This window comes from Meleagris gallopavo, chromosome 7 (assembly GCF_905368555.1).
Source record: "Meleagris gallopavo chromosome 7, MGAL_WU_HG_1.1, whole genome shotgun sequence".
NCBI lineage: Eukaryota > Metazoa > Chordata > Aves > Galliformes > Phasianidae > Meleagris > Meleagris gallopavo.
The window spans coordinates 11178408-11205343 of NC_139410.1; the positions used below are offsets into that span (position 1 = coordinate 11178408).

At 41.0% G+C, this 26936-nt stretch overlaps 1 protein-coding gene and 4 non-coding genes across 5 annotated transcripts; all 5 read left to right on the top strand.

Annotated features, from left to right (window-relative positions):
• The first annotated feature begins 714 nt into the window (after positions 1-714).
• On the top strand, positions 715-25118 carry NOP58 (NOP58 ribonucleoprotein). Its single transcript, XM_010713471.3, has 15 exons — positions 715-865; positions 3755-3831; positions 5448-5500; positions 7661-7785; positions 8526-8662; positions 9809-9873; positions 11684-11818; positions 12554-12699; positions 13635-13761; positions 14355-14518; positions 15233-15367; positions 16609-16670; positions 19033-19166; positions 23933-24057; positions 24778-25118. The coding sequence occupies exons 1-15, from the start codon at positions 821-823 to the stop codon at positions 24832-24834; spliced, it is 1587 nt and encodes a 528-aa protein (XP_010711773.2). The 5' UTR covers positions 715-820; the 3' UTR covers positions 24835-25118.
• LOC116216867 (small nucleolar RNA SNORD70) lies at positions 5783-5871 on the top strand. Its single transcript, XR_004160428.1, has one exon. It is a non-coding gene; the product is annotated as a small nucleolar RNA SNORD70 (small nucleolar RNA).
• Positions 10449-10536, top strand: LOC116216868 (small nucleolar RNA SNORD70). Its single transcript, XR_004160429.1, has one exon. It is a non-coding gene; the product is annotated as a small nucleolar RNA SNORD70 (small nucleolar RNA).
• Positions 12805-12888, top strand: LOC116216864 (small nucleolar RNA SNORD11B). Its single transcript, XR_004160425.1, has one exon. It is a non-coding gene; the product is annotated as a small nucleolar RNA SNORD11B (small nucleolar RNA).
• Positions 13893-13978, top strand: LOC116216863 (small nucleolar RNA SNORD11). Its single transcript, XR_004160424.1, has one exon. It is a non-coding gene; the product is annotated as a small nucleolar RNA SNORD11 (small nucleolar RNA).
• Positions 25119-26936: the final 1818 nt, after the last annotated feature.

Below are 26936 nucleotides of genomic sequence, written 5' to 3' on the forward strand. Positions count from 1 at the left end.
GGGCCATCAGCACTGAAACGGGGCTCTGAATGTAGGTGCATCAACCTGACAACGACCTTCCGAGCTGAACATTGATTCTTTGGTAATGCTATTAGTTACAGGGCTTAAATATTCATTACAATATCGAAAGTAAGAAAGAAATCCCACGGAAAAACAAAAAACTCTTGGGAATAACGCGAATCGCCGTATTTCGGGCTGCTGGCTTCCCAGCGCACCCCTTACACAAGGGCAGGGCAGGAAACGCAGCGCTGCTGACTCATTGGGACAATTGCATAAAAGGCAGGGAGGCACAGCGGCACCAACCAGGGCCCAACAGCGCCCCCTTCCGGCGGGCAGGGAGAGCCGTGCGACGGCAGCGCAGGCAACCCCGAAAGCAGCAACAGGAACACAGCAAAACGGGGACTGCGCTCAGTCCGCACCCACCGCGCGGCTCTCGGTCGCAGCACAGCCCATTAGGCCGCTGCTTATAGGCGGAAACTTGCACAGCGCGACAGCCAGACATTCAGCGCGCTGCCTTCGTGCAACCACTCCCACTAAACAGCCCTCCCCCCCGGGGTAACGGTTATACATGCGGCAGCCCCAGCCCCGCCCACTGCGCGCGCCCGCCGCGCGCGCCTACTGCCACGTGGCCTGTAGGGAGCGCGCGCGACGGGCGGCCTCAGCGCTTCCCCTACCGGTGAGGTCACTTCCGCTGCGCCCGCTTCCTCTTCCGGTGCGCGCGTGCTTAACTGGGGGAGGGAAGGGGGGGGGGGGGGTACCGTGCGTGCGCGCACGTGGCTGTGCTGCCGCTGGCCGCCCCTGGCTCCGTTCCGTTGCCGTCATGTTGGTGCTGTTCGAGACCGCTGCCGGCTACGCCATCTTCAAGGTAAGGTATCGGCGCGCGGTCTGGGGGTAGTGAGGAGGCCGTGCCTCGCACCCGGTTGGGGCCTGGTGGGCGGCGCGGAGATGCGGCGTGTCCGTCCTGGTGAGGGGAGTCGGGTACGGGTCGGTGTCCTTTGTCAGTCCTGGGGCTTCTGGCCCACGGGAGCCGAGTGGGTGGGAGAAGGCCCAGGGCCCGCGTTGCGGATTGTAGGGAGGAATATGGGTAGCAGCCCCAGGGTTCCGGGCAGTGGCCCATCGTTCTGCTGCTCTGTTGTTAACGAAAGTTTTATTTCCGTGTGAAAGAAAGTAACTAATGTGGTGAGTCAAATTCTCTGTCACACTTTGTCTTTGCACAACAGTGCTGTATGTCAAGCCTAGCTTAGCTAGGTGGTGGAGGGCAGGTATTGTGCCACTTTGCTCTGTGCTGTGCGGCCTCACCTCAAGCACTGCGTGCAGGTTTGGGCACCACAATGTAAAAAGGATATAAAACTATTACAAAGTGTCCGCAGAAGGGCAGCAGAGATGGGGAAGGGACTGAGGGCAAGATGTGTGAGGAGCGGCTGAGATCCCTTGAGTCCAGAGCAGGGGAGCTGAGGGGAGGCCTCATGGTGGCTGCAGCTCCTTGCGGGGAGCGGAGGGGCAGCACTGAGCTCTGCTCTGTGTGACAGCGACAGGACCCGAGGGAACGGCATGGAGCTGTGTCGGGGAGGGGCAGCTGGGGGTCAGGGAGAGGTTCTGAACCAGAAAGCAGTGGGCATGGCCCTGAACTGCTGGGACTTCAAGATGTGTTTGTACAGTGCACGCAGACAAAGGGTTTGACTTTTGATCCTTTGTGGAGCAAGGAGTTGAATTCAGTGATCCACGAGGGTCCCTTCTAACTCAGGAGATTCAGTGATTTTATTCTGTAATTCTGCAGGAGTCAGGAGGATTAAACAGCACATATTTAGGACAGTGAAACCAAGATTGGTGTAAAATAAAAGCAGGAGAGACACAGAACTGAAGAAACTCCGCTGCAGAATTGTTGCTGCTGATGTCAGCAGCTGTGTGCTGGGCCCAGCTGTGGTGTCCCTGCCAGGCAGCAGAGGGCGGCAGGCAGCAAGCTGCAGCATTCCCTTGCAGACTTTAAACGTACCCTGGGAGAGCGAACTGCGTTTGTGTCTGGGTTGAATGCAAGAGAACTGGAAGCTGTCTGCTAGAACTGAGCATAATTAACTTTTTATTAAGATGTGTATTTGGAGGCATGTTTTGTTTTGCCACGCTGGTTCTGTTTGCAGCTGCCAGGAGGGCCCATGCACACTGCACATCTGCAGGACAGAGCGAGCTTTCCTTTCCTCCATACAATAGCTGCAAGTTTATGTGATTGTCCTATCTGTATGTTTGTTCTGCATCAAAGTATTCACTATAGTGTTTGGGGTTTTTTTTTTTTTCAGACAGCTTCTAAAGATAGTTACTGTTTAGCTTGTTTCTTTAATTCCCTGAGAACTGAAGAGAATTTAGGTTTCAAAACTTTTGGAAACAGTTGTCATCCTCTTCCCTTTTCAGCAGTGTTCACAAGCTATCTGTAGCCAACATAACTGTGCTCTGCCTTTATGCTTTGGTGAACAGAACCATCTTCCTTTGCAAGCTGGGTAGCTCTTCAGTGTTCTCTTGTAGATATTGCTCCCATCAGAGGAGCGAAGAGTGTGTATGAAGTAAAGGCAAGTGTTCTAGTTCTTGGAAGTCTTGCTCCAATATATCTTAGTATTTGGTGGGACATTAAATGCCCATAGGCAGCCATAATTTTTATATACTAGCAACGATGATTTATTAGCTTGTATGCTTGTGCTTTCCTTGATGTCTGTTTATAGAGACAGAGCTTCAGGGTAGGAAGGACTAACCCAGTCCATATCAAAGATGAATCCAATCCAAAGCAAAGAATCAATAGGCTGCGGAGGGGTAGATGTGCCCAAAGGTTGTCTTGTGCCTCAGAGACCTGTGGGAAATGAGTCATCGTGTTTATTTGCTCAGTATTAATTTTAAAAAATAAAGAACCTCTTCTGACCTCAGTTTAAAAATCTGCAAGGGTGCGAGAACGATTTTTGCACTGCATCAAGTCAAATTGTGGTTGTGCTGTGGTTGTGAAGTTGTCACAACTTCAATCCAACATTTTTACTGAGGTATAAAGAACTTAACATTATAAGGATCTTACCAGTGCTGTTTTCCTGAGCAATTTTCTAGGAATTTGCAGTACACTCAGCATTTTGTGAAATGTGTGTAGGGTCTAATGGCGTAATTGTTATCCTTTTCCTGTTTAAATACTGAAAGGGAATCCCCTCTGACCAGGGATGGGATTAAGCCATTGCTCCATCTTAAGCAATTTTAACTCAAATGATTACTGAGCTGTGGTGAAAAGTCATTCCTACTGTGATGTCCTTTTTTCCTTGGGCTCATTTGGATTCATGAAAATAAGGTGTGGGATCACTCCTTCCTGTGAGGTGTCCCAGACGTGTTTGTATTTTCCCAGGGTAGAGACAGGTTTGGTTTTGGGTCACTGGGGTTGTGAATGAATCCTTTAAGAGGTGGAGCAGGACCAGTTTTGATAAACAAGGAGAGGGTTTTGCTTTGATGGTGCAGGTTCAAAAAGACCTAGCCATTGTTGAGCAACTTCTATAATGCAGTTGAAAGCAAGTATAAGACTGTAAATTCAGTTGCCTTCCAGATGGGATGAAGATGTTGAGACAGAACGGTGAGACTGGAGATTACCATAATTGCGTTTGTTGACTCAATTTGCAGTATAACTTCCAGTGGTAGGATATGCCATGGATCTGTGCCAGGTCATCTCTACTGAATGCAGGTTTTAAGGTTGTTCAGGAGTGCTTTAATATACTTGTGTTTTGTTTGTTTTTGTCTGCAGGTTCTGAATGAGAAAAAACTCCAAGAAGTTGACAGTTTGTGGAAGGAGTTTGAAACTCCTGAAAAAGCAAACAAAATGTAAGCAGCCTGATGTGGGGGTGACAGCCTGACTTCAGAAGTACATAGCTGCCTGTATAGCTCTATTAACCTAAGGTTCAGAAACAAGTGTTGACTTTTAAATATTGTAAAAACTTAAAAGCTGTGAACACCAGTAATGTGAAATTAAGTACTATCTTGAAATTATATATATATATATATATATATATATATACACACACACATATATATATATACACACATATAGCTGCATAATTAAGCTGTGAAAGTTTTTACCACATGCCATGGAAGAAAGAACAATATTATAAGGAGTTTTGGGTGTTCTGACAAGAACATCCAAGTTTGTAATGCTGAAACTGGCTGATATAACATGTTTTTGTGTTCACAGGAAATTCTTGAAATAAAAACCCGTTGTGGTTCAATCCAGCATTGTGGTTCAATCATAGCATGTGAAACCTTCTGTGAGTTGAGAGTTAGCGTTGCTTCCCATGCAACCAATGACTGTTAGTGTTGCTGAGCAGCTGCCTGAGGTTGCAGTGCCTGCTGACCAAGCTGGCCTTTCTAGCAAATAGTCCTAAGGCTGGGAACAATGGTGAATTCCTGCCAAGTCTGCTTAGGGTGTTTTTATTGGAGCATTTCTAACCAGCTTTGGTTAGAACAGATACCTCTGAACAAGCTATGACTTGTGATTTGGATTTGTACTGCTCTGGAGGAATATTTAGAAGAGAAGACAGAATATTCCACATTTGTCTGTTTGAAGTGTTGTTAATCTTGTCTTGGAAACATCATCCTGGCCACTTGCTAGACAGCATATGGCTCTTAATGGATCTGTTCTCTGATCAAGTTAGTTCTTGTATTTCTAATGATTCTAAAAAGGCATCAGAATAAGCCTGGGGCTTTTGTTGGGCTTGTGTTCTTAATTCAGGCATTCAGCTTTATCTGTGACCTTGCTTCTTTTGCAGATACTTGACTCACAAAGCACAGTGGTTAATCGGAACTGGATTAGTTAAATGCCTGCCCTTGACAAGGAATTTACTGGATTGTGATAGCTTCTTCACTGGGACTCTAGATATCAACACCCTCAGATTATGTGAGGGGGAGAAGGAACTTGAGCTCTGGGAGTTGGCACAGTGTTTAAACACTGCATATATGATTTTTGGCTCTAGTGAGCAGTTAGGCGATGGAAGAATTTTCTGTATACTGGTTGTTTGTTTTAAGCTCAGCTCAAAACTTCTAACATGTAATTACAAGGGAGGACTTGAGGATTCTGGGGCAATGAATCAGTTCAGTCTTAAAGATTTGAAGAATTCTTGATGGAAAAGAGAGTTAAATCTCAGCTGTGCAGGCTGTGTTCCATGGAGGCAGAAAGTTCTCTTTTGAATATGAGAAGGATAGTGTTATCAGTCAACAGTGACAATCAGGGTGCAGTCTTGAAATTCACGTGTTTAATATCTGTCTGTAAATATATTGCTCCTTTTCCTTTTGGAGGATCTGAATATTCATCTCTGCTCTCTTGCAATTGGTCAAAGAAGGGAACTGTAATAGTGGTGGCAGGAAAAAAAGCAAGCAAGCGTTTTTTAGCGTCTAGTTTTTGTACATTTGTTTACATACTTGTATTTTTCTTTTTTTTTTTCCAGAGTAAAACTGAAACACTTTGAAAAGTTTCAGGACACAACGGAAGCGCTTGCTGGTAAGGCAAAGTTGGCATTGTTTCTCAAAAAATAAAAGCCAGCCAAACAACAACAATCTCTAACCTGTCAGGCAATAGTTCACTCATTGCTTACCTCTGTCTCTACTGTTTTTACTTTGCCTAGTTTTTAAATAATGCATCTTTCAAAGGCAACTGCTTCTGTTGTTTTATGAGGTCATCCACCCACTCTAGTATAGTAGAGACATAATGAAGTCTTTTTTCATGTCACTCTTATTGCCCAAGCAATTTACTAATGAGCGCCATGTAGAAATTTGATGCACGTAGTCTGTTGTCAATGATGGATACTTGTTGGAACTGAATGTAGCTGATTTGAGTCAGTATTTCGTCACTACCACTGAGACAACAGACAATATATCACTATAACTGCTTGTTGTATGGGTGTTATACCTTTTATTTTTGCAGCAGAAAAAAATGCTAATATTGCACTTCAGAGAAATTCAGGTGCTTAAAGAAAATTGAAAGCCTTATATTCAGTAATTTTTACTATTTAAACACTTAAATTTTCAATGCTGCAGATTAGTTTGAACAGAAAAGATGAAAGTGCTAGCTAGTTGTTCAGGGATAGCATGATTGTTAATGCTGAATGGACTGGCATTGTATAAATTCTGTAAGTGGATGTTATACCTCATATTTACTACCAAATAATGGATCTTCATATTCTAAGGTAGTAGGGGTAGCTTTTAGAGGAAGCTAAGGAAACACTGTGAAAATGGAGGTGTCATGTATGCAAATGATAGAGTTGAGACTGAAGCTGCAGTATATTTCTCTGGCGTGTTTTTTTGGCGTATGTTGCTTTTGCTTAGGTTTATTGCTAGTTTGGTTTTAAAATATGCAAAAAAAAATCTCAACACCTGAACAACAAAGCAATAAAACCAATGGAAAACCCTAATTTAGAGCTTTGAGTTTATGTGGAAAATGGAGAAGATTACTCAAGCTCCCTATGTTACATTTATTTTGAAGAGATTGTTATGTAAATGCCTGTTTTATGAGGCTCAGGAGCTGTTCGGTATCTTGAAAGTTTCATAACTTATCTCCATTCTAGAAAGGATGAGAGGAAAAAGGTAAGTGAGCACACAATTTGCCCTTGCATTTCCTTAAGGTTCTAGAAATCAAAAAATCACTGGCTTGTGTTCTGTGTGTTATGTTGAAGATGTTGCATCAACCACAGAAGTTCAGTGGAGTACAAAGTTGATCTGCACAGAGGGCTTTATTTGTGCTGTCTTAAAATATATTGTGTGGTGTTAAACCTCTTACAGGTCAGTTAATACTTAAGTATGAAAACAATCCATTTAAAGTTCTTCAGTCTATGTGGTGTGTACTAAAAGGGTCTGTTTCTGACTCCCCAGTCCATGGGTGCAGTGTAGTTTTTTTTTGGGTTTTGAAGGACCATATATGTTACTGTCAGCACAGGATGCAAATAAGCCATTGCTCAATTTAAGATAGTTCAGCTGTGGATTAATGAACCTGGTTAATTATATTGTATACAAAATGTTCCCTTAAAACCTTGCTTTTGGAAATGTGAAATTTACATCTAAGATGTATGTATGGGAACTGTTGGATCACAGCCTGAACCTCTGATTGACCACCTGAGGCAAGCACTGAGTCAGCTGTGGGAGCACAGGTGAAGGCAGTTCAGCTGTGTGACCAGAAGGGTGGAGCCTGGCTGCACCTCTCCTAGACCCCATTTAAGGGCTGACCCTCACTGGGGAAGGATCTCTTTCTGGAGATTGCTTCTTGTGGGGTTTACTGTGAGCCTACAACACTGGTGAGCATTTCCATTTATTTTGATTATCTTTCCACTGTGATAATCTTACTGAGCCTAATCTCTGTATGCTTATTGATCGTACAGACATATTATGTACTTGTAGCAGTCTGTAAGCAAAATTCAGAAAAACTGAATTGGAAACAGGTGAAGCGAGGTAAAGCAGGTGGGAAAATGACTCCTGGTCTAGGTCTTCAATAGGGCAAGAATATAATTTATTTCTGTTTTTATTTTAGCTACCACGCAGTGAAGTGGTATTGCAGCTCAGACTAAAGCTACTGTGGCAGTCAAAATAAAAATACCAAGTTAGAGATCATATAGTTGCAGGTTTTAGGAAAGGAAACAAACTGCATTTTTGGTGGTCTTGTTTTCTACAGCATCTACAGCTCTCGTAGAAGGCAAGCTCAGCAAGAACTTGAAGAAAATTCTCAAGAAGATAGTGGCAAAAGATGCCCATGAACAGTTGGCTGTAGCAGATGCTAAACTTGGTGGTGTCATAAAGGTGATTATTGACTTTCCTGTTTTTGTCTTTCTGTTTCATACTACTGAGATCTTATAAACAGGTTCTAGAAAGATAAAAATTATTAGCAATGGAACCTGCTGGCACTATGGTGTTTGTGGTGTGTAGAATCTCTATTCCTTATGATCAGATGTCCCTCCAACTCTTGCCTACCAGAGGAAGAAGTGCTGTAGAAGTGGTCTACTTTCTCTGGTATCTCCTAGCTGTCAAATCCTAGATTCACATCTCATGTCTGATTGCTGCCTGTTCCAGGGAGTTTTATTCAGCCATATTCTCATCCTGTGTTAGATTGTTGTGGGATGCAAACAGAGAAGGCTTCAGAGTTGAAGTGAATGCCACCAAGGACTCTGACCTAATTATTCATTTTTGTTCTCTGAAAAAGATCCCAAACCTTGAAGAAATGAAAACTCATATACTCTGCCTTTGAATTTTCTCTCTGGGACCAAACTTTCCAGTAAACTTCAAAATTGTGATTCTTCACTTCCAGTGCCTATGTAGCAAATAGAGGCTTAATTATACATCTCCTCTTCAAACTGGGATTGTTACGGTGTAGTGAACTGAATTTGTCACTACCTTAAGCGTGAGAAAAGACTTGAACCTGTTGAGTGACCACAGAATTGCCATGGGAAAGCCAGGCGTAATGAGATAAAGCTCTGGAAGAAGGGATTTAGAGAAATATCATTGTCGTGTCTGACTTGGACTCAACGATTTCCATCTTGCAGGATAAGCTGAATTTGAGTTGTATACACAGCCCGATGGTTACAGAGCTGATGAGAGGGATTCGTTCACAGATCGAAGGGCTTATTACAGGGCTTCCTTCTCGAGAGATGGCAGCTATGTGTCTGGGTCTGGCACACAGGTGAGTTCCTAGCACAGCTCTGTCTCATCCTGTCACTGCCCTACTCCCGTGTACTTGGCTGCTCTGTGCTGTGATACGGTTTCATATTCACTTTATAAATCAACATACATGTGTACTTGAAGCCTTGTTTCACAGGGATTTTCAGTTTGCAACCACCTTCTTGGGGAAAGGCTTCAGCCTCACGCCAAAGTTGATAGTTTCTTTTCCCTTTACTACAGAGTTTTGTGTAAAATGTCTCTGTAGCAGTTGAGTGGTTAGTTTAAAACTCCATTGCTATTTAGGGATGGGAGGATTATGGTTTGCTGATTTACACTGGCATACATGCATACATAATGTATACAATGGAAATATTAAAGGGAGAAATATCTTTTCTTGTTAGGTTTAGTGGAGTAGTAGTTAAATAGAAAAAAATTATTGGATTAGCACAGGGTCAGGCATACACTCATGAGAACTTTTAATTCATTTTCTGACATGAGCTTGTTCTGTAGCCATTGACAAGTTAGAGAACTGCTTTGTTGTAGCTAATTCTTTAAAAATGCATTGGTTGCTGATAATGATGTCTAGAACATAGGCATTAATATTTAAAAAAAATTGAAGGTTTAAGTGGATATCATGTGTTTTACTGTAGAAATTTTTAACATATATTGAAAGCCAGATGATAATGGACATTCTCAGTCAGTGATAGTCTGTTCTGGGAAGTTTCTTCTATTACTTCTCGTTACCATTGCTGATATTTGTTGCAGTGTAGTTTGTGTTTTGTGGATCGCTTCCAACTGCTGCAGAACTGAAAGTGCTATTGACAAATAATTTTTGTGGGAAGCAGTGCAGAAGGAAACCAGAAACCTATTTCCTGCCACAGTGTTCGTGCTCAGTCTGATGCATGTGGTATGGTTAGCCTTTGCTTTCACCTTTTTCATAGCATATGCACATGTATATGTCACAGCTGTTGAACATATGTTCATCATATGCCACAGGTTGTGTCATCAGGGTTTTTTCAATGGTCACAAGTGGGAGTGGTCAGTGCCACAAAGTTGAGCTGGTATGAATGAGTGCATGGACAACCACGTTCCTGTAAAATAGGGACGAGTGGGATGTGCTCTGCAGTGGGATGTCAGTGTACTGATGAAATTATTTCTGTATCCACAGCCTTTCTCGATACAAGTTGAAATTCAGCCCAGACAAAGTAGATACCATGATTGTTCAGGCAATTTGTAAGTATATTTACAGCCTAAATTATTAATGGTTCAGCTTATGTTATTTGCCTTCTTGATGCTGGTTGCAGAAAAGTATTGGTGTTGTTTTTTTCCTTAGCATGTTACAATAAATTATATTGTGTTCAGCTAGGCATAAGGTTTCTTAACTCAATAGGATTTACCACAAACAGTAATGTTGTTAGGGTCATGCGGTAAGCCAATGTCCATTTTCTTAGCATAGAGATCAGTTTAAATACAGGCAGTGTAAGTTCAGTCCTCTGTGGACTTCACTTCCCAACATGTCTCACCTCAGTTATTTTGGGAGAGTGTCTGGGCCCCACACAGCAGGGCTTTCTGAATCTTCACTTTCATGGTAGGTCACATAGGGAGCGATCTGGAGATGCAGAGATGTAAAAACCACTACAGTATTTTATGCTGTTTTCCATGCCCATGCTTTCTTAATGGAAAACAGACTGCAACTGTAAACACAGATAGGAACACCCATTCCTCATTTGTCTTTGAAGACATCCACATTGTAATCAACATTCTTGCTGTGAGCAGTAGCGAAGAATCCTGTTTGGAATATTAATTCCCAGACTGCTGTCAATGATGAAACATAGTTAAGCTGAAAATAATGATTTAATTCAGTTCCTTCGTCACTACCACTGAGACAACAGATGGGAATGTTGGTATTGCACTAGAGGGAAATATTTTAGCCTCAGGGCTCTGTAGCAATATATGCCGTGGGTGTTACATGTTGATGTTGTAAATCCAGTTATCAGTCATATCTTCTAGCTGGTGAGCCTGTTGGATTTGTAGGATGCATTTATACTATAAAGTCAATTAAAGGGCTTAATACAATGAAGTAACTGAATATAAGATACATTCTCACCATTAGGCTTTTTCTGTAAAGTTTATTAGGTGGCTAATTATTACATCCATCTTGTGTGTGTAGCACTTCTCTGATAGAGAGGGAGAATCACAGTGGCTCCTGTGCCCCATCCAAGAGGATGCCCTTTGCAGCTGTTAAAGGAGTCTGTTCTCCAAGGTGGTCCCAGTGGTGAAACTTTCAGACCACGTTTGTGGTAATTCTAATGTTTCTGCACTGTTGTGCCTAGGATTATGCAGTTCTCTGAAAACTGAAGACTTACATGATACTGAAACTTAAGTTTCATTCCATAAAATCTTGGTGATAAAATGAGGTCTGCTCTGAAAGTAATGCCTCCTGTTTTATTATGTTGGCCAGCGATGTCAGAGGTGAATATAGGTGGTATGGTAGTGGAAGTATAACCTTCCCACCAATATGGTGTTGTATTTTGCTACTGTGTGGCATATGGGAGCAAAGGGGCAGTCTTATAAAATGGCGTCTGACATGGATGCATGTATGAAACGAAGGTGTTGTTGAATTCATCTGTGTGAAAAAATTGGCACCCATTGACATTCACTGATGCTTGTTGAACATTTTTGGACACTAGACAGTGCATGGGAGCACAGTGAGGCAGTGATGACAGTGGATCCCCCCTCTGGTGCATACTTTTACTAATGCAGCATGCAGACTTTTTCACTGCCGATGAATATGTATAGCTAATGGTGGTGATTGTGTTGGGGGAAAAAAAAGTGTTTGGTGGATGAGAATTTGCCTTATCAAATAGTGGTGTTGTGCTTTTTGAATCTGTTATAGTTTCCATGGAAACAAATAGGAGGCATTACTTCTGGAACAACTTATCTACTTTTATCTCTGTACATTTTTTTTAAATTTGTCGATGTAAGAGTTAACCATTTCTCAATTTCCTTGTAAGAAACAAATGTCCATTCTTCTTTCTCATAGCACTTCTTGATGACCTGGACAAAGAACTGAATAATTATATCATGCGCTGTAGAGAATGGTATGGTTGGCACTTCCCTGAGCTGGGTAAAATCATCACAGATAACCTAACGTATTGTAAATGTGTGCGGAAAGTTGGTGAGTAATGAGGAGGCGTGAGCCTGGGGAATAGACTGTGTACTAATGTGAAATGTTATGACACAGATTTGTAGACCAGCCACTTGCTCTCCAGTAGCTCACAGTGTTGTGTACAATCCCACCATCAAGAGCAGTGTACGTAGGGCCAGTAGAGAAGTGGTGTATAGTTGCCTCTGTACGCTAATGCAGTTTGAAATTCTGAAGCTTGATATAAAGCTAATATCATATGACCAGCCAGTTCTTCATGAAGACCACCAGCATAGCTTACAATCAGAATTAATCAGCAGATCAATTTGGATATTAGCTGCCAAATACGATGTAAAGGGACTCGCTGCCTGTTTGTGGCTGTTCCTTTTGACTATAGCTGCTTTTTTTTTTCCTTCTCTTCCAATTGTAGGAAGAATTACTTAAGCTTGGTTAGTTAAAAGTGACTGCTTGCTTCCTGGTATTCCTCCTTTGTAATCTTGTGACTGGAAATTTTACAGCAAGAAACTATTGAAAAGGTGAAGTATTTGGTGTTACAGAATAAAGGCTTTTTTCTAGTTCCAAATTTAATTTTCCCAACCATTCTCAGGTAGCCTAAATAAAGTCTGAACATAAATGGTTATTTTGGGAGTTTAGGATAGGATGATAGCAGACTTAACTGTTATTTTAGCCTTTATCTTTGTTTCTGTTCTTTTCATACTTGTTCATCTTGCACTCACTTACAAACATGCTTTCATCTGTCCCCTGCAGGAGATAGAAGAAATTTTGCGTCTTCTGATGTTTCTGACATCCTACCAGAGGAGATTGAGGAAGATGTAAAAGCTGCTGCTGAGATTTCTATGGGAACAGAAGTATCAGAAGAAGATATAAACAACATAATCCATCTCTGTGATCAGGTATGTACATATATATGAATAGCAGTAGAAATTCCTCATTGCCTGACAACATCAGAGACTCTTCTACCATGGAGAGGTTTTACTAGGGTCTTTCTAACACAGTCACGATGGCAGTGATGATTCCTATATTGTGTTTCTCCTGATGTACAAACATGAGGGTGCACAGTCACTACCTCATCTGAGCCATCTCAATCTGTTGATGTCTACTTGAAGCCTTCTGCAAGTGTCTTCCTTTTGCATGGAATTCTGGCATCGGTGTGTTTTTAAGCCCTTAGGAGAATGGAACTATGCAACCTCTTTCTAACCTGTCCATTTTGAAGCTGGGTGGTAAGCCCTGAGTTAAAAGTGGCGCGCTGAGGCTTAAAAAGAACTGGGAGCCCTCTCCTTTCATTTGTATTGTGTATGAACTCCCTCTGACTTTGGTGCCAGCTTAATCCCTTTGTGACTTTACCAGGGAGTGGCAGGGTTAGGAATAGTGAGTTCCTGTTCTCAGTCTAGACTGGGCTGCTTTTTTATGTGTGCTTTAATTGAGTGTATTTGTATGGAACAAGTAAAGACCATTTATCCTATTTAAAGAGAATGGTGATAAAGATTTATGTGAAAACTGAATGTTCCAGTGTTTTGTCCTAAAGAAAATGTCCTTACTAAGTATTTTTGTTCTGCTTCGCTGTCTTTGGCGTGTTGTCAGCTCCTTTATCAGGAGCTCTGTGAAAAAATAGGTTGCATGAGAGAATGAGCAATACAAATCCAATATACTTCATGGATGGAACTCTACTCTGGGAATATTCCCTATATAAAGCTTTCTGTAACTGACTCTTGATTGTGTAATTTGCACTGTTAGCCTCCTTGGTTGGAATTTTCAACACTTTCATTTAGGGCTTTGATTTGTCTGTCAGCCAATTCTGATTTGTGTAACTAAACTTTGTCTATGCCAGGTGATTGAGATCTCTGAGTATCGGACACAGCTGTATGACTACCTGAAGAACAGAATGATGGCCATTGCTCCTAATCTCACTGTCATGGTGGGTGAACTGGTTGGAGCAAGGCTCATTGCTCACGCAGGTGGGTCACACTAGCCATTGTAAAGAAAGCTTAGTTGATCTCATCACAAGTTTTCTCTCGGGAGCTAATTGGCTAAAGGCGTCATGCAAGACAGTGATTAACATCTCTTGAGAATGAGTGTGAGCTTGGTACTAGTCTGTGATGATGTAGTTCTTGGTTGGCCTGAATCCTTTTTGGAATATGAGGGCAACTTAAGTCACTACCTCTTCTGAGACACTGAGCCCCCTTCTGACAGTCCAGTCAGATAAAATACTGAGAAGCTGGCTTCAAGCATTTGTAGCAGCCTTGTTTTGGTTATCTGCTGTAGTTGTGTGATGATGTATTCTTGTCAATGGGACCTGATCAGGAGTAGACATTACTCTTGTACCAAATGTTTTATCGACTCGCCCTTCTTTCCTCTTGCTGAAATCAGAGACAAGTTTAAGCATGAAAGATTGAAATGGCTTACTTGTTCTTCGGGAAATTGACATGAAACAGCTTGTAGAGAAATTGAGTGCTCAGATCTCCTGCTTTTGAATACTGTAGGGATCTAGTATTGTGCTTGTTTAGCTGCTCTTCTGATAGAGTACTATTCCTGTGTCACTTCCTTCTAGGTTCCCTCTTGAATCTGGCAAAACATCCAGCCTCAACAGTTCAGATATTGGGTGCTGAGAAAGCGCTCTTCAGAGCACTGAAGACTAAGCGAGACACGCCTAAATTTGGCCTTATCTATCATGCTTCCTTAGTGGGACAAACAACTGCCAAAAACAAAGGAAAGGTGAGTTTCAGAACTGTTGAAGCTTGCTTTTTTCAGAATGTGGAAGTCTGTCATTGAGATGACTTGAGCTTCAGATTAAGGCACTTTCCGTGGCCTTCTCTCCTGTTCTGCTTTGTGGTTATAGCACTGTCCCACAAATCTTTGTGGTGTCCATTCCTGTTGACAGAGGGGAAGGGGTCTGTTCAACACAACTCTGTAATAGATCCATACCTGCTGAGTTGTGATATAACACTGGTTTTCTCAAGGAATATTTTACTGCTTTATTCTATGTGGTAGAAGGCTAAGCTGTATCAGGCGTTAGTCTTATTTGAAAATCAAGTTCATACTGTGTGCTGAAGGTAGTAACTTCCATGTCTTGCATTTAAAGAGCTTAGGTTTTTGTAAAGCAGCTGGATGAAGATGTCTTGAATTCTGGAGAATGCTATTCACCTGAAAATTATACCTCAAAATGACCTGGGATAAAACTTGAGGTAGAGTGGGAGATGTCTAACTTATTTGCTAGGTTTAGAAGTGTCCCCCTACTTATGTAGAAAATATGGTGTTACTTTAACTGTATGTATGTGCTAAAGAATGACATACTAATTATTTTCTGGACTAAATGCTGCTAGGAGAAGGTTGCCTTATTCTTCTGTTTATGGTTATAGCTTCCAGATCAGAGTGAATCACTGCCTTGTGTTCAGTCTTAGCATTTAATATTCTTTTTGCCTTGCCCAGATTTCTCGAATGCTGGCAGCTAAGACTGCCTTGACTATTCGTTACGATGCCCTTGGAGAGGATACCAGTGCTGAAATGGGAGCTGAGAACAGGTTAAAAGTAGAGACAAGGCTGAGGCATTTGGAAGAGAGAGGAGTAAGTACATGGATTGCTGAATGAAGCTGACTTTCTTGAAAAACATGACTTCTGTACCTCTTCTGTTTCTGGCATGATTTTCTGATACATTGAATCTTTGGTGTCATTGTTACTCTGTAGCATATCTCCAAACCTTGACTGGAGGACCTGTGAGCTGGTGTCAGTTTTTGTTTGTGTGGTTCCCTGCATACATTATACTGAAAAATACCGGCTTTGAAGAAGCGAAAATGATCATGCACTTAGATTCTACTACATTTATTTATTAATTGTAAACATAGACTTGTTATGTCATGACTGCTTCACTTAAGAAGGAAGCCAGTTTGTTTATTGTTCCTCCTCCACTCTGTTTCTCATTGTGATTTCTCAAAATCTTGATGGTATTTAGAGCTCAGAGCTTTCAGAGCCAAAGCTAGATGTTATTTACATCACAGAAGAGCTGCTGCATTATCCTCTCATCTCCTAATACATGTCTTGCCTCTCTGTACCTGCTGTTCCATCTGCTGCCATTGGCATAGCATACTGGGACAACATAGGATTCATTTTCCACTTTAAGGTAGTATGCCTTCTGCATGTGATATTGCAAGCTATGACTCCTTGCAGCCTCCCAAGCTATATCTGCTGCTATTATGTTGTACTACTGGTACAGCTAGTACCAAAAAAAAAAAAAAAAAAGAAAAATCCAGAAAAACTTGCCAATTCTTCTTTGAGTATTTCACAGGACACAGTACTTCCCATGGAAACAGAAGGAAGGAGCTGTGTTAGTTGATACCAAAGCACCAACTTATCTGACAAGTACAGATTTAATCAAATCAACTTTTGAGTCTGTTTTGTGGTTTTAAGGTCAGCTTTATGCCAGCTGTAGAATGATACCTACCCTGACATACAGTTGTCCTTACAAGAAAGGAAGCACGCACAAATTTGAACTAGTTTAGTGAGTTTCCAATTATAGTCCTCTTATGTGGCTGTACTATGTTTGATCCCATACTATAGATGTCCCTTAGTTGTGCTGGCTTCTAGAAGAGCAGTATTAGAAAGGCACATCATGAGGCCTTTCTCACCTCAGTTGTCACCCTGTCACTATTCTAATCTTAGGAGAAAGACTTGTGCAGTTGTACCAGATCCTGGCCAATCACATAAGCCCATCTGTCCATTTTTGATTCCTTTCAAGGGCTCTGAATCTTGTATTGTGAATTGTTTTTGTTCTGAGTAATTTATTTTTCACTTTTAAATTTTTCTTTTAGATAAGAAGAATAAGTGGCACTGGAAAAGCCTTGGCCAGGGCAGACAAATATCAAAACAAGAGGTGAGTAGTTTTTCTTTTCAGCTTGACTGAGTGTAAATAACTCTTCATACTTTTATTCCTGAGAAGCTTTTTCATTGCGGGTTGGACTGCCTTGAAATCCAGAAGACATATTCTGTGCTCTAAAACACTGATAACATGTCCTAATCACTAATGCAAATTTCCATGTTTCCATGTTTTACAGTTATGGTAAAGCCAGTATAGTAGGGAAACAGTCCTGATTTTCTAATAGAAAATTATTGACATCATCAGATAACTACATAGCAGCTTTATTTAATGCAAGTCTGAGAAAGTTAGAATTGAGAAAATTGGTGTTTGTATGAATTTCTTGGACATGTTTGAAAGCTGTCCTAGAAATCTTATTTTTAGGAAAGTAAACGTACAAAAAACCCACTTAGTTTGAGCAAAGCTTGATCTCCTTGTTTAGGTCCTATACATAATAGCGGAGTCTTAAGGAACAGAGCAGTTTCGGGTGCCTGAAATGAACGAATTGCAGCTTTGATGGTTGAACATTTAAGGGCTGGAATGTATTACTGTTAATTTGAGCTGTGATGTCTGAATTTTTCACTTAATTTGTTTGCAGGCATCTTGCTTAACCTGGCCTTCCCATTTTGGTGATTCCTTGGTGTAGAAAGGGCAAGTGCTTGGCAGAAGTAGAGCGGGGTGTTAGTTCTGTCAGGAAAAACTAGCAGCGTTGCATCCATTTGCATTTACCACACATCTTTTTCAAGGCTGGCTGTAACTTGCATTCCCATTTGTTAAGTGTCTCAAAGGGTAGTGATGGCTGTGTTTTCTGGAGCAGTTTTTGAAAAAACAATTGTCAGTAAATGAAGCATCAGTGTGTGTAAGGAGGCAGTAACTTAAGGTGTTGAGAAGACAGCATGCTTGTAGGTTTATGACCTCTTGAAATGAGGAGTGGTCAAGTCCTGCTGGGACATGTTTCTACTGTTAGGCTTGTTCTGCAGATGTCTAGGCTTGGGGGAAGAGACGCTGAAGATAACTTCTTGCTGTTTAGCCTAGTTTGGCTGTCTAAAAGGGAAAGAGATTAAAAGTACTCATTTCACGCACTCAAAATAATTTGAATTCTGGAATTTCTGAAGTTTTATTTTCAGGAGCATGTTTACTTTCTGAAGTTACAACTACTTTGGCCATGATCCGTACACCAGCTCAGTCTCCTTCAAATTATCTTCATAGTATACAGTCGTACTGCTACGGCTCTGTGGATATTGTTTGAAGGACCAAACTAGTGTTGTAAGGATATTGGCAAGAATGTCGTAGTATTGTATGGAACTAGATACCCAGCATTAATTAATTACATCACAGTAAAGTTTCAGAAGTTTGTTGTCTGATTACTTTGCAGAGATGAAACAAAATCCACTGTTCCCAAGAGGTTGTGTAGTCAGTTTCTGCAAAGCAATATGCTGTGATCATACCCATCAGAGTTTGTGGTGCTTAGAGGAGAAGCTGATAATGCTACCTGCTGGTATTGCTGTGTGTTTCTCAGTCTGATCACTAGTCTCAGTTGCATTTGCAACCTCTGCAAGGTAGCTACTTCAGATTCCTTCTTTAGAGAAGTTTAGATGCTCACATCTCCAGATGGAAAATAGTTTAGGGTTATTATTTTAGAACTTCTTTCTCTTCTAGGAATTCTGTTCTGAATTAGAAAAAAGTTGCTTTATTGCTACTAATGATTCAACTGTCCTTGAAAAAGTATGATGGAAGAGAACTGTGTTTAAGGGCAGCTGGTTCTCTGCAGTCTCTATAAGAGGTAAAGACTAAACAAAGGACCTTTTGGTATTCAGATAGAGGTGGCTTCAGCCACAGATTAGGTATTCTCCTGTCTTGTGAAGTCAGTGATACAGAGATGAGCCATTACTTTGCCTTCTAACTTGTGCCCTCTGAATGTAATGGTGGAGAAGCAGTGCAGAGAAAGCGGAAACAAAGCTCTTCCCAATCTTGTGATTCTGATAACCCTAGGGTACACTTATGAACTCCGCTAATTGTAGGGAGCTATGTACTTGTGACCATACAACAGCGATAGGAAGACTTTCAGCTGGCAAGAGATAAATGGGTAACTTAAGTGCTCTGTAGAATCTCAGATATAAACCAGAACTGAGCTCTTGGTTGAGCTGATACCTTCTCTTCAGATCAGACAGTTGTAGTTCATGGGATATATTCTGTACTCCTAATTACCAATGAACCATTCATGTGTTGGAGAAAGAGCCAACTACCTGTAGATGCTTTGTTAGCTGAGCAGGATTGTTTTGCTAATGTTTTCAGGAGATTGTGTTGGAAAGTTAACTTCAAGATCTTACCTGGAGGCTAGTTCGTCATTACCTGAACTGACTTGTTTTCTTCATTACAGTGAAGTAAAGGTGTATGATCCTTCCGGTGACTCTACGCTTCCTGCTGTTTCAAAGAAGCGCAAAATTCAGGAGGTGGAAGAACAGGAGGCAGGGGTTGCAGTGAAAGCGAAGAAGTTCAAGGCAGAGATGGAAGGTTAGTTGCTGCATCTGCTGCTAGCATGCTGCTGTGTGTTTTGTGCGGTCTGATGACCATCCACAATACCTGGTTACTCTCCTTGGGTCTGACGCAATATATTAGTATTAATAAAAAAATCTTCTGATAAAACTGTTGTAGGCATAGAACGTTTTAACAAGTAAGACTCTGCTTATTCTTGCACTGTATAGTAGGCTCATCTTCAGTGATTCTTAGCATCTAGAAAGAAGGTTCCTTTGGGGGGCGAAAAACAACTTGCTTGAACTTTCTTTAACTGAATACTGTTTTATTCTGTATAGGAGTGTTCCGGCACATAAAAGTTGAACATCAGGACTTGAGGTTAAATGACCCTTGGAAAATTCAGTCTGAATTTATGGTACACAAGGAGCTATTGTCTAGAGAGCTAAAACAACTGTGGCCACAGTTGTTCTCTTCTTCTCTGAGATACTGTGTGAAGAAAGGTTTGGGGCTGTGATTTCAAAGCACTCTGGTTTCTGTTGCACTTTGTGCAACATTGTCCCTCTTTTCGTGTGTACACTTGCAGCACCCCTAAGTGGCTGGCCTAATGCTTGCTATGATAGTAGAGTACCCAGCAGGTAACTTGGACTTTAAGTTCTTCTTGTGAAGCCCTGGACTAGATCTGGGCTTGAACTGCTCCCAGTACTATCTACTGCTCATTGCTCTGCAGATTGGGACTGTCAGAGCCTTTTCTTTCTGTCTTCCTCTGTGCTGCTGTGCTCTAAAGAAATCAGAGGCTGGTTATGAGTACTTATGTTGGCTCTTTACTTCTTAATGCTCAACTTACAGAGGTGATTTTTCCAGATACTGGTTAATTGATTCCTGGTGTCTGTGTACTTGTATGGAGCGACTTGTAGGAAACTGAACTTAGGAGAATTGAAATTACATTGGTGGGGGAATTCTTTGTACTTTAAATCTGAGATATGTGCTCCAGCTTGTTCTCTTGTGCTTATCATAATGAAACAAGGACACTTGAGTACTTTAAAAGTTTGAACTTTGTCCATTTGGTTTTTGTAGAATGTGAGTGTTTTCACAGCTACTGCTTTTGGTAGTCCTTTGAACTAAATCCCCTTACTATAGCCTCAGAATTGTTCCCTTGGGTCTCCTTTCTGTTACCAAAATATTGATGTTTTGTAGGCATGAGCTCCTTGCAGGTGAAGTATTAGTTATTTCCAGCCTGGTCTCTTACCAGTACAAAGATGGTATTTCTATTTGTAAATGTTACTCAATGATTTGTGTTTTATAGAGGAAAACTGCTTCTGTTTTCTTCCTTTGCTTTTTTGAGAATTGAGAATGGTTGGAGCCTAGTAATTGCCCTTGAGCTACCAAGAATGATTTGAGTTGTACAGAGTGTTCATAAGAATACTTATGAATTACTGAAATCTGTGCTGTTTGATTTTTGGAAAAGTTAATGATACCTAAAGTACCTGGAATAGTAAGGCATCCTTTGGATGTTCATAGCTCCTATTTTTCTTCCTGAGGTCTCTGTATCAAGTGTGTGCCAAATGCTTGACATACTATGGGAGAAGCATATAGCTTATTTACATCACATCAACTGTATATAGATTTCATCCCTTCCTGACATAGGCTAGACAAACCATGACCTTGCTCTTTTTCTAGTTGATATGTCTGCAACAGCATGCTGGTAGGGTGGTGGTCCAAGAAGTTTGTTGAGTAGTTCAAGTTCTGAAACATACAGAAGAGTACAGAAGAGGTCCCAGCATTAGGATTTATGTTGTGTATCTGCTTGAATATGTAGAAGCATTTCAGTTTCTGCTGTTCTTGGCTCTATTCTTTTCAATGCAGTACTCTATTCTTTGCAGTGCACTACTTGTAGGGTTTTCTCTGGTCAGAGATTACACATACAGACACTGTGTAAGAAGTCTCTGCCCCCCTCTTTCCCCTTGCTGTTTGTGCTGTTGCATAATAAGTGGGGATGGTAGAAAAGCAGTCCAGGAAAAAAAGAATTCTTCAGCCACATCAAGTTTGATCCAGTCCGTATTCCATGAAGAAGGTAAGGAATGGGAATGAGGTGGAAAGCTGCCATTGAAAAGTGCTTTGTCAGACTACTGCTTTAATATTTGTAGTAAAGGGGAGCAGTATTTTGTGTTGGGCTAGATTGAGATGTAAATGCACCTGCAAAATGTGTTGTGTGGTTTTCTCTCTCTACCTGTTAGAGGTGTGTGTATGGTGGTAGTACCTTGGACAGGAACTTAGCAGCACTGGGGCTAAGGGGGGTGGCATGACCTCAATCTACATTCACCTTTTATGTTACACCTAAAAGAGACTAAGGGGAGGGTTAGTGGCTGAAATAAGTTATAATGCACTTAAGGAGTTGCTTTTTAATACAAAATGTGTTAATAGTGGAGAATGGGAAATAGGACTGATACTTTGTTGCCCCAAGTCTGAAGCTAGATGTTGCTGTACAATATGTACCACCAGTGAGGCTAGCCAGTGCCCCCAGTGAGGTACTCAAGTTGTGTGGAGGCATCAGGATATAGTAGCAGCTTGTTACCTGTGAAGGTGTCTCTTGCCAAGAGAAACATTATCTTAAATTAATGGAGTGAGCCCTGCAAGGCCCAAAGCCTTAAATGACAGGAGTGTCATGATGTGATGTCTTTATTGATAGGCTGCGTGACTTAATTGTGTGTGTGGGGATCATATGGAGAAGGGAGGGTGTGTTGGAAGCTGGTGTGTAAAAGCTTAGAGCAGACTGACGGAAAGTGGGATACTGGAACTAATGATTTCCAGTGCTGTGCAGGGCCATTGATCAAACTCTTCTTCTGGGTGCTGCTTTTTGTGCCTTAGTGCCTGCAGCAGCAGCTGGTGGCTTTCTTGTCAACTGCTGTGTATCACAAAGAAGTCCTGCTGGGCTTGTGTGACTTAGAAGTACTGGATCCAGAGGGAGAAGAGTAGCCCCCCCCGGAGCCTTTATCCTCATTCTGCCTAGGTTCAAATGTATGAAGTCCTGTGATGAACTTTGCTAGAAAGCAACAACTTAAATCTTCTTGAAGGCATCTGCTGCCAGCTGTGAGAAGTGACTGTCTGCAAGTGTTCAGTGCTTTATCTGTGGTTGTAAATTGTGGTGGATTCCACTGTCTGGTGTTTCAGACTCGATGACACACATGGTAATAACAAGAGATGTGCTACCCAGTGTTGCGCTTGACAATGCAGAGCTTACTCATCCTGCTGAGTGAAAGCGTGTATCGTAGCAAAATGTGATGCATACAGTCCTGTCATACTGTATGGCTTTAATGTAGCATAGGGTTATTTTACCTCTCTCATATAAGTAGTAGTACAAAGGTGAGTATACTTACACATTTTGTGCTCCTTATGTTTGCACACAGTTAATTGCAAAGCATGGCAGAATCCCTTAAAAATCATATATACAGGTTCCTTTGTTGGGAATCCTTTTGCTGTTTTCATTCTGGCATTTTTAAATGTCAAAAAATGCATGTATTGGTTGGCTGGATTTTGCTGCAGAAATGTCTAGAAATTTTCTGTACTTAAAGCCCATTTTTTGTTTGAAGGCTATTTTGATGGCAAAGATAGGAGCTTATTTTTGACTCAGTCCTTCTGCTGCCTTGAAGTACTAAACTTGCAACAGCACAATGAAGATTTCAGGATGTGATTTATTTATTTATTTATTTATTTATTGTAATAATACTAGTTTTGTTCCCTTCTTTCTGTAAGTACACTCACTTATTACTTTCAAGCTGAAATGTTTTTTGGAGAAATACAGTGAGAAAACAGCATCTTGAGTCATGCTTCTGGGTAGCAGCTAGACCAGGTACTCCTATTTTCAGCATCTTTGTAGCTACTGAAGGACAGTGGTTACTACATCATGAATGTGCTCATGAGTACTTCATACTGAGAAACTTGCTATCTAGCACTGACTCAGTTGTGCAAGTAAGTTTAACTTCGATATATTCCAGTAGCAGGCTGGCTACTGCAAAAGCTGTCAGCTGGGTAATGGTTTCTGCTTGTTTTCTTTACCTGGAGATTCCTAAGACTGTGGCATATATTGTTGAAGATGAAGTAGTGGTAAATTGTAGTCCTCCTACCACAGTGATTAAATACATCAGTGGTTGGCAAATAGTTGTGAAAAATAAGTGTAAGAGAACATGAGTAAATCTCTCCTTGAGTTAACAGTTCTCCAAGGTTATATAAATCTTGTTTTTCAGGACAGAGTTTCTACTCTTTCATTAAATATTTTGTCAGCTCAGCATTAGGAGGTCTTTGTGTCTTCCAGTCTGAATGACTGCTGATCTGCCTCTTTCCAATGAGAAGATAAGGGAATCAGTTGCCAATAACCTGCTGTTGGCTGAATGCACTGCTAATGTGGGTTGTTGAGTCTTTCCGTGGCTCTTGTGATGCCAGTGAAAATGTTTGCCAAACTGTGGGCAGTCTCTTTTCAAAAAGAGCACCTGAAATGCAAATAAAACATGCAGGCTTATTTTGAATGTTGGAGATGGCATATAGGAGTGCTTTTTGGGTGAAATGTGATTAGTACTGTCACATTGTCATTTATGTCTTAGGTAGCTGTACATTTTGGTAATAGCAAGCAGTAGTCATACAAATAGGGGAGGAAAGGATTAAGGATGAGTGTGGAGACAGCGTGGTATTTTTTGCTTTCTTAGTATCCTTGTTGCATTCTCTCAAATCTCATAGAAAGCTTTTTCTTTCTGCCTTTTACACTTGTAATAATCAACAACCTGCTTTTTATTATTCTTCCTTCTGTGGTACAGAAGAGACAAATGTAGAAGAGGATGAGCCTGTCAAAAAGAAGAAAAAGAAAAAGGAGAAGAAAAAACAAGCTGAAGAAGAGGAGGAGGAACTGACAGAGGAAGTGCCCACCAGCTCTACAGTTGAGGTGAGGCAGAACCGCACAGATGCCTGACCCTTTTTGGAATGGATTCCCTCCAAAATATATGGAGCAAGTGGAAAACATTCTTGCCTATTGAACTCCTGTTATGCAGGGACTGTTTCTAGCAACTTCATTTAGTAATATCCATCATTGTAAATTTCAGAAAGAGTTGTATTACATAATAAGGTCTGAGAAATTGCAGTTTCTCAGTGCACTAGTAGTGTTTCCCTTCCTTTTCTGAGCCCACCCCCAGCTTTAGTATCCATTGTTGTTACTACTTCTCTAGAGATCTGTTGGTACTGATTCAAAGGCATCTCTGTTGTTCAGGGTTCCTGCAGAGCAAAGGCTATACATGCTGAATAGATGAAGCATCACTTGATGTCTCCTAGCAGCAGCCGACTGGATGCTATAACTAAATTAATTGCTCAGTTTTGAAATTCTGTTCTTAACATGGAATTTCATCTATTCTCCTTTCATTAGAGAAGCTACACTGCTTGTTACAGACTGACCACAGCTTGGAGCAGCCAGCAGTGTGTGACAGACAGCAAAACTTCCCTTGCTGTGTTCTAACCATCAAGTGGAGTAGCAGCGGAGCAAGGGAACATCTGCTGTGCTGAGCATGGCAGCTGGGGGAGATGCTTTGAGTGTGAGCTCTGTTGCTTAGCTACATGTGTTGTTTTGCTTCTCCATTACAACTTATTCATAGCAATGTTTGTTTGTTTCCAGAATACAGAGAAAAAAAAGAAGAAAAAGAAGAAGGTGAAAGATGAGGATGAAGACTGAGAAAAGGTGGAAACATGCCATAGGACAGTGCTTCAGAGTAGCATTTCTTGATGTAATTTCTTTAACCTCTAGCTGAAAACCGTTACCTCTCTATATTGCTAGAGGGCAAGAGATGCATTTGATAGCTGTCTTCTGCCCTGGAGCAGGATACCCCACTGTCCCTGCTACTTAGGAAGACTGCTCTGTTGTTTTGCAGTATCTTGTGTTGAAAAGCAGACAGTAGATCCTTTTTTCATATGCAGTCTTCATTGATAAAGAATAAAAACATTTTTATGGAGATCTTATGCCTTTGTCTTGTAATTTATTTGCTGGCTTTCTAACCATTATCGGGACTGTTCCTAAAATTTAATGTTTTAATTGAATGATCAGCATAAAACTGTTTTTTCAGTGTGTAAATATTCCATTGCAGTTTCTTCCCTAAGAAATTCAAACTTTGTAAATATTCTTAAGTTCTCCATAAAATAGATACAAATGTGTGTGAGTAACATAAAAGAGCATTGAACAGCTGAGGTGTTATCAAGCCTGCAGTGTATTTCTTATCAGAAGATTTTTTTATCTTCCAAACATTTTTGTTTTGTAACATTGACAGAATTGAGGCACGTTTTGAAAGAATGTGAGTTAGTTTCCAAATGGCTTCTGTGGTGGTTATGGCAACTTTCTTCACTTGAAGAGGAAAAAAAAAAAAAAGAACAGGAAAACTAAACACAATGACTTTTTCAGCCATCTAAAATGGACTTGAAAAGGCAAGCGTTTTGTTTATTAGAAGCAGAAATCAGTCATTTGCTAATTTTGCCATTCTCTATGGGGAATACAATTGCACTGAAGTAGCATCATACAATCAAGACTAAAATTCTTGGAGCGTACATTGTTGGAAAAGAAAATGGTTATTTGACTATGCTCAACACTGTATTCGTTAATGTGAAAAAGAATTGTAGGTATGGTAGTACACCTCGTAGTTATGAATCTACACTCAAGCTAAGCAAAATAGCGGTGTTGTTGGCAGGGTTTAGTGACCCTTCAGCCACCGCCACTGGTGCTTTTCTGTGGAATATATTTGTTGACCAACTCTTGAAATTTAATTGCCCATAGCTGGCTTATCTTTTAGTGAAGCAAAGCATATTGAATCCCTAACAAAGTTGGTAAGGTGTTTGTGTCGTGCATTTCTGCCCATATCAAGAACATGAACTGCTTTCTGTCTGATTGCTCTGGGCTTAACAGCTATAACCGAGGAGGATCAAGGAGTATCTGAAGCAGTATATCAGGGCTGTGTTGCTGTACTGCAATCATCTGCTATGCTGGGTGTTATGAATGTGTCCTTGTGTTGTTGCTCTGTCTGCAGTTGTTGATGTTCTGTCATCTCTGGATTGCACGGGAGTACTGAGACCTTTCCAGTTCATTTGCTTTTTGCTGGAAAAGCAAGATGAATTCAGCTTCAGTCTCTTGACAGGTGACGAAGATGTTAAAAATGATCCATAGCGAGTTGGAAGGCTTAGCTATCAGTGCACTTAGTTTTTTATTGTAAGTACGTTTTCAAACAGAAATCCTTACAGATGTGAGATTTAAGTTTCCTCTGAACTATGAATGTACTCTCTCCTTCAGAAGTCTCAGATAAATAATGTATGTGCTGTTCAGAAGCTGCCCTATATAATTTATATTCTAATCAGAAAACTTGTATGAACATCAGTTGCTCAGTAAGTCTAATGAATGAGATCGAAGTGGAACAAGGTTATTTTTGCATAGCTGCTTTCCTCCCTTTTGCTTATTCCTTAGGTGAATCATATTCACTCCCTGACAGTTTTCATACTTAATGCATTTTATTACTGCAAGCCAGTGTCCCATAGAAACAAGCTTCTGTGTCCCAAGGTGGCTATAGCAGCTGCACCTTTGCTGCTTCTTCTGCCCCAGTGTTCTGAGTGTGGATTTCAGTATCAAATTAACTATAACTTCTCTTTTATTCTGCATCAGAACTTCAGAAATGCAGTGTGTGTTTTGTTTTTGCAAAATGAAACTGCTTTGCAGGAAATAGAAGTATGCTAGGTGAGGAAAAAAGCAAGTTGTAAGCTTTTCAGCCCTGGAAAGATCATGTGCTTATCAGCACCACC